This window comes from Juglans microcarpa x Juglans regia, chromosome 3S (genome assembly GCF_004785595.1).
Source record: "Juglans microcarpa x Juglans regia isolate MS1-56 chromosome 3S, Jm3101_v1.0, whole genome shotgun sequence".
NCBI classification, from domain to species: Eukaryota; Viridiplantae; Streptophyta; class Magnoliopsida; order Fagales; family Juglandaceae; genus Juglans; species Juglans microcarpa x Juglans regia.
In genome coordinates, this window is record NC_054599.1 from 5,511,843 (window position 1) to 5,524,115 (window position 12,273).

At 37.1% G+C, this 12,273-nt stretch overlaps 1 protein-coding gene across 3 annotated transcripts; it reads right to left on the reverse strand.

The window, feature by feature from the left end:
- Positions 1–1,653: 1,653 nt before the first annotated feature.
- LOC121258198 lies at positions 1,654–6,073 on the reverse strand. Of its 3 annotated transcripts, none has more exons than XM_041159593.1 (5): positions 5,951–6,073; positions 5,389–5,524; positions 3,268–3,361; positions 2,117–2,197; positions 1,654–1,929 (listed from the first exon to the last, which is right to left on the reverse strand). In XM_041159593.1, the coding sequence occupies exons 1-5, from the start codon at positions 5,982–5,984 to the stop codon at positions 1,792–1,794; spliced, it is 483 nt and encodes a 160-aa protein (XP_041015527.1). In that variant the 5' UTR covers positions 5,985–6,073; the 3' UTR covers positions 1,654–1,791. The 3 variants fall into 3 exon arrangements, with proteins under 3 accessions (XP_041015527.1, XP_041015529.1, XP_041015528.1); XM_041159595.1 differs by having other exon boundaries at positions 1,654–1,926; positions 5,951–6,050; XM_041159594.1 differs by having other exon boundaries at positions 3,268–3,358; positions 5,951–6,019.
- Positions 6,074–12,273: the final 6,200 nt, after the last annotated feature.

The following is a 12,273-nucleotide window of genomic DNA, read 5'->3' on the forward strand; positions in this document are numbered from 1 at the left end:
CAACATCAAGAAGGTTGAGTTTCATCTGGTAGGAACATCAATACAAAGACCATTCTTTGATATTATGCCCACAGTTTTTGCAGTAATCTTGAATTTCTCCAATCTAGAAGGAGAAGATCTCGCAAATTTCACAGTCAGTCTAACTCGTGCAACCAAGTCATCAACATCTTTCAACCCTTTAGTCACAATTAGATTCAAGATATGTGCAAAACATCTAACATGCAAATATTCAACACCCAAGAATGTCTTATTTGCCTTTCTAAGATAAGTCTTCAAATATCTCAAGGCGACATTATTAGACAAGACATTATCAACCGAAACTGTCAAAACCCGTGACAACCTCTACTCCTTTATTGAGGCCTCTAAGGTCTTCCCAATCGTCTCACCCTTATGATCAGTTATTTGACAAAACTTAATAATCTTTTTATGAAGAATCCAATCAGAATCAATAAAATGAATAGTCAAAGACATATAATTGAAATTTTGAATAGAAGTCCAAGAATAGGTAGTGAGGAAAACTACCAAATCCATCAATTGGCCCCTTAAAATATTTTTATCTTTCTAGTACATCTTTTTAATATCCTTTGCCACAGTGTGGCGAGAAGGAAGTGTAAATCTAGGTTTCAATTCTTGGACAAATTCTTGGAACACTCTCCCATCCACAAACTGAAAATGTACATTATACTTCATATACCCCTTCAACGTTGGACCCCTACTACTCTCATCCGCCATTTTTTTTAGTCCAATTTCTAGGCTAGATTGACTCTTCTCCAGTAAGGATCTTAATATTAGACTCTTCTTGCATTGTTCCTTTAAATGGACTTTTAACTGGGATGTACCTGTTTCCTATAGTGACATCTATATATTTTTCTACAATAATTACATTTAACTTGGAAGTTATTGGGATCACCACCCTCTAGTTTGGTAAAATGAGACCAAACTACGGAAACAAGTTTCTTGCTTTGTGTGGGCTTGGGGGCCGGGCAAGACGTACTCCCACTCTCAGGGGTTGGAGTGGGGTTAGGTTCTGGGGCAGGAGTATTGGTAGAGGCAGGGGTACTGGTAAGGATAAGAGAGCTATTTGTGAAATTCTTTTGACAAGACATTCCTGATTCCACAACACAATAAAAAATTATAAAATCAATCAACACATGACATAAAAAAATTCATAATAATACACCACACATGAAAAAACAAGGCAAAGTATAAAGCCAACACAATTTAAGGATTTTGGATTGAAACCCCTAAATCAATTTATTTAGAAGTTCCAATGAATTAAAAATAATTAAAATACCGGATTTGTGCAAGAAATTCCCGACACTTTACTGTTCATCAAATTTAAATACTTTTTCCGTTAGTCACTTTGCTTGACTTTAATTTGCATTTAAAATTAATTTTTGTTCTCTATTAATCATTTAATATTTTTCTTTAATTTCTTTGTTCCTTCTGCTATTCTTTTAATTTGTCTATCTGTGAAATCGATATTCTAAACTTATGCTACAATTACCACGTTATTCTTTGGGTGTAATCACGAAGCTATCATCCAAAACATCTCGAGGCCAAAGCTATCATCCAAAACAAACCAAACGTGCATTTATTTTTATTTTTTCCCATCGCCAAATGCTCTTAAATACTAATCCAAAAGAGACAAAATTTAGATATTAAAAGCCATCAAACGACCTTTATTCAGAAAAAAGAGGGGGCAAGACCTCAGAATTACATAGCCAACTTCAAATGTATATGCGAAGGTTAAAGATTCAAAGATCATATTTTGGTAAATGGGGACAAATCTCACATGGTAGCTTCAACTTCAGGATCACTTTCAACTGGCACCGTAGGCACATTATTGGTACCCCTTAAACGTGAGGATACGTTGTCAATGGCTGAATTGAGTTGGCTTATCTTTGCATTCAAGGTCTGCCGAGTCTGCTGCTTTCCCGGAAAAGAAACGAAATCGGAGTATTAAAACTAAAAACTATTCAATTAGCAGAAAACATCGCACACGTGGTCGATAACAAGAACTAACTCCAAAACTTCGTCATAAACGAAACTGAATATTAAAACTATTCAATTAGCAGGAAACACTGCCACTGGGGGGTAATTAATAAGTAATTACCTCCAAACCTTCATCATAATACATTGGTCGCCTGGCCTTCCGGAAACCATATTCATCTTCATTCAGAAGGGATCTTCTGATCTGCACAACAAAAAGAGCAAACCAGGATCAAACCCAAACTTAAACCGTAAACCAACCCTGAGGCGTTTGACAGACCAAACAAATTTTAAGCCCAAAGGAAAAGGTGTCATGATTGCCTCCCCAAGCAATGGATAATGCACAGATGATCCATTTTGCTTTGAAGATTTAAGAAGATATCCGACAATGAATCATTATTTGGGGACAAAGTTATTTGGAGTACAGGGATTAAAAGAGCCATATGTATGCATGGAAATAAAAGAGAGGAAAACTGCTACTTGTACAATAATATTTTCTCCATGCAGGGCTGGGGCCACCTTGGATTAAATGCGAACATAATAATCAAACTTGTGGTGAAATGAAGGCAATAAACTTTCGATGAGATAAAGAGAAAATTTGGAGTAGCGTGGATTTGCATGTATCTATGATTCTATAGCCATAGCATTGAAATAAATAGACTTCTCATGGCCAAGAAAGAAACATCGACTTCTCACAGGAAATAATAAATCGTATAGAAAGAGGATTGTACAGCAAAAAACTAATAGTAGCATGCAAAACAATGTGCTTTGTACAGTTAGAAAGTAATAAATATACTCAAAACAATTCAGGCGCATCCCTGAGCAGCTGGATAACAGCTAAAAAAAGACTTAACATCTCTGTGCTTCATTTTGGACATGCAAGCCTCTACTAAATTGCTATGAGCTGCTATTGGTAGTCTGCTTAAAAATGCACACAACTCGTAAGCCTCTTCATATTAATTCACAGTGGGTTAACTATTGCACGTGCTTGATATTCATCAATAGAATTATCAAACATATAGTTTATAAATTTCCGTAAACCAAAAGTGCTAAAAAAAGACTTAACATCTCTGTGCTTCATTTTGGACATGCAAGCCTCTACTAAATTGCTATGAGCTGCTATTGGTAGTCTGCTTAAAAATGCACACAACTCGTAAGCCTCTTCATATTAATTCACAGTGGGTTAACTATTGCACGTGCTTGATATTCATCAATAGAATTATCAAACATATAGTTTATAAATTTCCGTAAACCAAAAGTAGGATATCCATTCACCTGGGGAGCAAAAACATAAGCTAAAGTTCCAAACACGGCACCACCCAGAAGAAAACCAGCAAGAAAATCACCAGCTCCACTTCTGCTATCGCTGCTGCATATAGTTAAGAGAACATAAAAGGAAGGCCGATAAATTTACATAACCATCAGCACAGTCAAATGATGAAGTGCTGCTTTAAAAAAAAAAAAAAAAAAGGGCATAGCATAAAGCCACAGTGAGTAAAATTATCAAATTATAAGTTTCAATCAAACTCTGTACCACTTGTTTTATGTTTCTTTTTTAATTTTAATTAAGTCTTAAAACACACCTTACACCAAAAATACTCTGGTTAATTGGCCTTTAAGATTTTGACTTGCTTTCAATGCAAATCAATCTAGAGAAATCGAGAAATCTATATCTGCGAGATACCAAAGTACAAACAAGGATTTGCTGACAAGTATATGATTGTGTTATAGGTTTGGGGGGTGAGATGAGAATTTTGTGTTTTGTTTTAGTGTTTAAAATATTATGTTTTAGTATTATTATTGTTTTGGGATTTGAAAAAGTTAAATTGTTTATTATATTTTGTATAGGGATTTGAAAAAGGTGTAATGATGAGATGAGATGAGATGAGAATTTTGTATCTCATCCCACCCCCCAAACCTAAAGCATGTTTGATGCTGAGAAATAGGAACAACCAAGTTTTCTAAGAGTCTCCCTTGTTCCTTTGGTTAAACCTCAATAGCTTCCTACGCTGCTTGGTAAAAATATACTCTACAACTTATCAAACAATGTACATATAAACACTCTACAAGACTAGCCTTATCCACACATGGAGAGGAGAACATACAAAAGCTTTATCATATTGTTTTAGGGCACCGGGAATGAAACCCATTCTTAGCACAAGCTTTAAATAATATGGCTAAAATCTTTCATTACATGCTACCATCTCCACCATACATGCTACTATCTCCACCATCAGATGGGGAAAAAGAGCCAATCTGCTAATAAATATAATTACTAGAACATGTGCTTTTTTTTTGTCATATCAATTGTGTAAAAAAAAACAATTTTTATCAGCTGTGGCAAATAAAAGAAAAGAAACTTCATAGAAGTCGAAATATGAAGAAATAGGTATGCCTAAACTTTTTAGTCTAAGGATAAAGAAAGGATCTGATTGATAGAATAGACATGGTAAATACCACTGGTGAGGTTCTGGGTTTGTAAAATAAGAACGGTTTAGTTATTTCACAATATAAGATGAAAATAAGGGATCAACTTAGGTAACAAAGTCGATCCCCCCAGGTATTGTGCAGCAAAGTAGAATAAAATCCCAGATAAGTAAGCATTTTCGGAAAGGAACTCTATCAGTTCCATAAATCTATTGAATCTTTGAAAAATATTTCTTTTGTGAGTTCTTAGTTTTATTTCATTGAGCTATTCAAGCAAATATCAAGCAGCTTTAATGCTTTGTTTTTGCTTCCCTTTTCCCCTGGGTAATTGCTTAAAGTACATGGCACTACATGGATACACCTTTTTTTCCTAGTTCATTTCTTAGCAAACAGATTTGCCTCTATGTCTTTCAATTAAAGATATACTATAAATGATTAAATTCACATGATATCAAAGCAGAAGCCCTGAGTTTAAGCCCTGAGTTTGAACCATCACTCTATACTCTATCCCTTTAATTAAATATTCCATGTGTTGGGCTCACCTATAGAGGGAGAGTCACGCGTGAGGGAGAGTGTTAAGGATATAATATAAAAAATTAAATCTACATCTTCCCTAAGTTTAAACTTTTGGGATAAGTGGTGATCTCACACCCCCAACATCAATCTTAGCTCTCCCTTGAATGAGACTAAGCTCTCAACTATCCTAAATTGAACCAATAATAGGCAACTTTCTAATGAACACATAATTTTTTTTTTATAAGTAAATAAGTAGCTTTATTGAATAGGATGAACACATAATTATTAATATAGCTTCACTATAACTGGAAAGATAAGTTTGAATTAACTCAAACTCAAAGCCAACCAAAAAATTATGTAAATAACGATTTTATGAGCCAGTGAGTATGTAGATGCAGTATACAGACATAAAAATCAAAGTTAAATAGACTGAAGTCCAGAAAAAAGATATACTTGTACTCGGCACGAACAGATAGCCTGCGAGAAATTCCTGCCCGGTTCGATTTCTTCTGTATTATCAGTTTCGGAGTTTTTCCAAAAGAATTTGGTTTTGTTGACCAGAGCTCACGCGCATGAAGTTGCGATCCACCTATAAGAAATAAAAACAATAATTTACAAAAGACTTATGTAGAGAAAACCCACAACGAAACAATCTCAGAGCTCTTACCAAAACAGCATAAAACCAACAATCATTTGGCATCTTTGACAGTAACACGTTATTGAGCATTCAAAAGGGAGAAACAAGACAGAAACCCAATATCCTGCAGGGTTCCATGCATAGAACCCAATATTCTTTTTTGGAAAATCATAATACATCGCAGAGGAATAACAATTTTGGAATCAAAAGAATTCGGAACACAATGAATTTAACCCACAATTGAAAACAATACTGTAAAGTCAAGCAGAAGAGTAGTCGGTGTTCTTTTATTTTCGTTTTCCTGAACCTCCTCCTCTTTTCCTTGTTTTTCTCCTTCAGTTATTTGTCAAATGGATAATGAAACCCTGAAAAATTTACCTGAGATAGACACAGGAACGAAGCAGGTCGCCATAGAGACTATGAGATCCACAGAGAGAACGTATCTCCACAAATAGCCCTACGATTTGAAAGAAAGATGGAAATAGAAAGCTTTGATAAATGTTGGGCCTTTTTACGGTAACTATCTCATTATATTATTATTATTATTATTAAAAAAAATTTATTCATCATCTTAATTTTTATTATTTTTTTATTATTTCATAATATATTATTAAATAATAAATTTATAAATATAATATAATAAATAACTTTCAATCACATTATTTATCCTAAAAGTTGAGATTAGCATTATTCACTACAGAAATATAAACACATTTCCCCTGCACCCGGCAACACCAAACTTGCACTCAGATAGCTTGCGTTCAAGTCCAAACGATAGCTTACGACGGGTTGTGCAAGCGGAAGTGGAGGGGTTTTCGATTTCTGCAAAGCTAGAATTCGATGCTCGAGGTTGCTGAGAGCAGAGGGAAGGGGGCGCGAGGTCACTTACAAATCCATCACAGAATTCAGGGAACTTAAGCTTCAGCAATGTTGAGATTCCGTGAAATTACGTCTTTCAGTTTTGGGTTCCGTTCGAATCATGCATATGAATCTTAGGGGTTTTACGAAGGAGATTCTGGGGCTTTTATCTGGTTCACTGTGGCCAAGTAGCGCACGCAAACTCCAAGCTCTGTGAGGTAAATTAATTGCCTAAAATTAGCATTTCAATGATTAAAGTCACTAATTCTGTTTTTCTTCGTTTATTCTTTTAATTTTCTTTGTTGTTTTCCGAATTTTATGACGAACTTGACCAAATTATGGAGGTTTAGTCGTGGTTGCAGAATTTACAAACAGATCATCATCGACAAGAAGAGGGGTTTTCATGCACTGAGAATCAGTTTAAGTAACTGCATATCGGTAAAATCCCTGAACTGAAATGATAACATTTATGGATTCGAAAGAGAAACTAAAGGAGGTGGACAAGTGCTTAGATCCTCAGCTATGGCATGCCTGCGCCGTTGGAATGGTTCAAAAGAGAAACTAATGGTTCTGAAGCACAAGAAAAAGATGAGTGCAGGTTTGGTGCAGGAAGTGGAGGGAGAGAACGGAAGGGAGAGAGGAAATAGAAGAGTGCAGGTTTGTTGTTACCGGTGCAGGAGAAATGTGTTTAAGATGCTTACATGTCGCGATTCATTGGTACAAAAATAGATTTGAAGGGTTTGTTTATTAGAGGAAATGAGATAAGTTGAGATTAAAATTAAAATGTTGAATAAATATTATTAAAATATATTTTTTAATATTTTTTTATTTTAAAATTTAAAAAAAATCAAATTATTTATTTTATTTTATATTGAAAGTTTAAAAAATTATAATGATTAGATGGGATGTTTTCTAAAAATAAATGAGATCTAAATCTGAGCTTTTTTCAAATATATTATAGTTATAAAGAGATTTTATAAAAAACACAAGTCATCTTTTCAATCATAATTGTTCATTACATTATTACTTTTTTCGAATGAGAACATAAAATAAAGTGATTTTTTAACAAAAGAGTCACTAATTATTTAAAATAATAAAAATTTTATTCATTATCTTTATACCACATACCACATTTAGTTTTTTTTTATATTTTTTCTTATCAAATATGTGGTGTATAGATGATGAGTAGAAAAAATTAATTAGTTTAGAAAAAATAAAACTAAAAAAAATTTAAAAAAATAAAAATAAGTATAGTGTGTAGTGTGTAGTGTGTGGTGTATAGGATGATGAATAGCAAAATTCTTAAAATAATGATGGTAAGAGTTAAGACCATTGTTCCATTATCATTTTGTTTTGAATGTTGTAAGTAATGTAACAAAACGTTTGTTTGAGCAAGTCAACGGCCCTCTTCCTCTGATATATTTATTATTTATAATGCAATTCAAATTAAGGGGGAGAAAACAAGAAAGGGCCTTTAGCTATTTACATTATACGTATTTGTGCACAACTCCAACTCAGCCTCCCTCTTTGGCATTATGTTTGGAGCTTCTTTCTATATAAATGGCATATCGGTATTTCAGAAGGGTACTTTCGGCAGAAAAGCATGGATTTTTCATTTTAGAAACCACACTCACTGCCTCCGAAGCTAAGCCCCAAAGTCTGCATGCATGCCTTTGATTTTTCCGCCTTATAATTGCAATCAGTTTTAGACTTCTTTGACGCAAGAATAAGGCCAACAACAATGACAACTACCACAAAGGAGAAAGAAAATTGTCTTTCTTTTTTATTATTTTAAAAGGATATATTTTTCTTAATTAAGTGTATGTTACGAGCACGAGTTGTTGATCGCGTAATTGGAGGTTCAACAGGAAAATACGCAGGATCAACTCGGCGTGCTTTACCTATTGTGAATAAATCAGAAGAAAAGAGTGGGTTGTTTGAGAGGGACCCAACCTCGGCAACACGTTGCTAGAATATTTTTAAGATACTCATTCAAATAATTCTTCCCAAACTTATAAGCATTGAACTTACAAGGAAAGGATTTACATTGCCATAGGGGGACTTACGTACGTAAACGACGGACGCTAATTTATGTACGTAGACAACGCACCCAACGATGCTAACTTAACAAAATTAAACTAATTGATTTCAAAACCAAATAAAGCAAGTCAATGCCTTAGTTTCCTTACTCAAAAAAACAGTAAATGGAAAGTAATAATTGTGGCGCTAAACTCCCGTATCATTCCTCCCTTCTTCAAAGCATTCCTTGTCCTCAAGGAATGACTCCAGAAATTGAGCCTGGATCGACGCCCGATTCTCCCAAGTGGCCTCCGATGGGTTGCTGCCCTTCCAATGGATCAACACTTCTACCCGTTTCCCATGCCGTCGTTGTGATAAAATAGCTTCTGGAGTGACTGGTGACGCCTTGAGCGGTATTTCTGGTAGTTCAATGGTGACTTCTGTGTTTTGCCCAAGTTTCAGCTTCAAGAGAGATACATGAAACACGGGGTGAATTCTTGCACCCTGAGGTAGTTCCAGGCTATATGCAACCTCCTCCACTCGCGCAATAACCTTGAATGGACCATAATACTTAGCCGATAATTTCATATTAGTTCTCCTTTCCACCATTTGTTGTCTATACGGCTGTAGGCGCACATAGACATAATCCCCTGGCTGAAAACTTTTTTCTCGGTGTCCCTTATCATACTGGACCTTCATCCTATTATGAGCTTGCTGGAGTTTGAGGCAAACTTCCTTAATAAGCCGGTCTCTTTCTTCAAGTGTTTGTGCTACTGCTTCAACTCTTGTCGTGCCATGCACATACGATAGAAGGGTGGGAGGCTTACGACCATAGACAACTTCATACGGGGTTATGCCCGTACTCGAATGGGCGCTGGTATTGTAGACGTTTTCCACCCATGGGAGCCATTTAACCCAGCCAGTTGGGGCGTCACTGGTGAAACACCTCAAATACATTTCCAATGTGCGGTTAACCACTTCGGTTTGGCCGTCCGTTTGGGGATGATACGAGGAGCTAAAATTAAATTTAATTCCTTGCAACTGGAACAGCTCAAGCCAGAACTTACTGGTAAAAGTTGGATCACAGTCGCACACGATGGATGTCAGTAGTCCATATAATTTAAATATACTCTCAAAAAAAATTTGGGCCACCATTGTTGCTGAAATTGGTTGTCTGAGTGGTATAAAATGGGCGAACTTCGACAAACGATCCATAACTACGAAAATAACATTTTTTCCATGGGAGTTAGGAAGCCCCGTGATGAAATCCATTGATATATCAGACCAGACGGCTGCTGGGATAGGCAGCGGTTGAAGAAGCCCAGCTGGCTTGGTATGCTCGCTCTTGTGTCATTGGCACATGTCGCATTCCCGAATAAATTTTTTCACTTGCGCTCTTGCCCCAGACCAATAAAATACCGCCTTTAATCGCTGCCACATCTTGTGGAAGCCCTCGTGTGTGCCTTTATGGAATTCATTGAGAATAGTATGAATGAGGGGGGAGTCAGCGAGCAAGTAAATCCGGTCCTTAAAAAAGATCATCCCTGCCTTATATCCCCAAGGACCAACGGCCTCCCCAGCCTGGATATTTTCTGCTAATTTCTTCAACTCGGGCCTACTCTCAACCTCATCTTTGATTGTATCCATCCAACTGTGTAGTGGGCGACTGAGAGCTAATATTCGTGCTTCTTCTTCATTTGCTGGTTCGTGCTCCTTGCACCTAGACAAGCTGTCTACTGCTGAATTCTCCCTTCCCTTTTTATACTCAATGACAAAGTCATACCCCATTAATTTCACTAGCCATTTTTGTTGAGCTTCAGTGGCAATAGTTTGACCCCACAAAAGCCTCAAACTCTTATGATCAGTCCGAACGATAAACTGAGCCCCGAGCAAATACGGTCGCCATTTTTGAATAATTGCTACCAGTGCCATAATTTCTTTCTCATACGTTGATTTGCTCAGATTACGTCCATGGAGAGACTTGCTGAAATAGGCCACGGGCTTCCCTTCTTGCATGAGCACCACCCCCAAGCCCACCCCGGACGCGTCACACTCCACAACAAATGACAAGGAAAAATTTGGAAATGCCAAAACCGGTCCGGTGGTCATAGCCCGCTTGAGGTTCTGGAATGCATGTTCGGCTTGTTCATTCCATCTGAAGCTATCCTTTTTTAAGAGATGGGTTAAGGGCCCTGCGATCATTCCATAGTGGCGGATAAATTTTCAGTAGTAGCCCGTTAAGCCGAGAAATCCTCGTAACTTCTTGACTGACTGGGGACGGGGCCATCTATTCATTGCAGTAATTTTTTCAGGGTCCATGGAGACCCCTGTGTCGGAAATCAAATGCCCCAAATAGCTTACTTGCCCTGGCCAAATTGGCACTTTTCCATTCTCACGAAAAGTTGATTAGCTTGCAATATTTTTAAAACATTATTGAGATGTGTAAGATGTTCCTCCCAACTTCGACTATATATTAAAATATCATCGAAAAAGACCAAGACATACCTTCACAACACGGGCTTAAAAATTTCGTTCATCAATGACTGAAACGTTGCCGGGGCATTTGTGAGTCCGAATGGCATCACAAGGAACTCATAATGTCCATGGTGTGTGCGAAACGCTGTTTTTTCAATGTCCGAACCGTGCATCCTTATCTGATGGTAACCTAATCGGAGATCAAGTTTTGAAAATACCTTCGCTCCGTTTAATTCATCAAGTAGCTCATCAATGACAAGTATAGGAAATTTGTCCTTTAATGTGATCAAGTTGAGAGCTCTATAATCTACGCATAGACGCCAGATCTATCTTTTTTTTTCACCATTAAAACAGGCGAAGAATAGGGACTGCTACTTGGTTGCACCACTCCGGATTGCAATAAGCTAGTGATGACTTTCTCAATTTCTCCCTTGATGTAATGTGGATAGCGATATGGCCTCACGTTGACTGGCCCTGCTCCATGCTTCAAAGCTATTTTGTGGTTCTGCATTCGGTCTGGAGAAAGGCCCGTTGGTTCAGTAAACAAGTTTTTGAACTCCTGCAAGATGGCTTTCAAGCTGCCCGTAAGTGTTGAAGGACCTGCAAAACTAGCACCCAATTTAATGGAAAAATTTGGCTTCTCTGCATCTCCATTCTGTGGCTCGGATGGAAGTAACTGGCACAACAAACCATTTTTTTTCTGCCTCAACTCTTTGGCCGCGACTTTTCCTTCCACTACTTTATGTGTGGGACCCTTGATCCCTTTCAACTCCATCCGTTTACCAGAGTAATCGAAATTCATCATCATTTTGTTAAAATCCAAACATATAGGTCCCAAAGTCCGCATCCATTGAGTGCCGAGAACTGCATCACATCCTTCAATGGCTAATAGAAAAAAGTCAATGGTGAACAAATTACCATGGAAAGTTATTTGAACTCAATCACACCTTCCCTTACAATCTAACTTCTCACCGTTGGCAACCATTACCTTCATCCCATGCATTTGCTGTTGTGGCAAGCCCATTGTATCAGCAAACGAGGTGTTCAGGAAATTGTGAGAGCTTCCTGTGTCTAGCAAAACGGTGATACTATGACCCTTCACTACTCCTCTAATTCTCATGGTCTGTGGCGATGTTGATCCTACAATTGCGTGGAGTGAAATAACTGGGTCATGCTCACTATTTATCAACCACTCCCCCCTCTCCAACGTCCTCCTCATCGTCTTCGTTTACAATGATTCCTTCAATAAAAAATAATTTTTTACAACGATGGCCTGGTGTAAAGTTCTCGTCACAATTAAAGCATAGTCCTCTTCTTCTACGTTCTTGTATTTCGCTTGGGCTCAATCG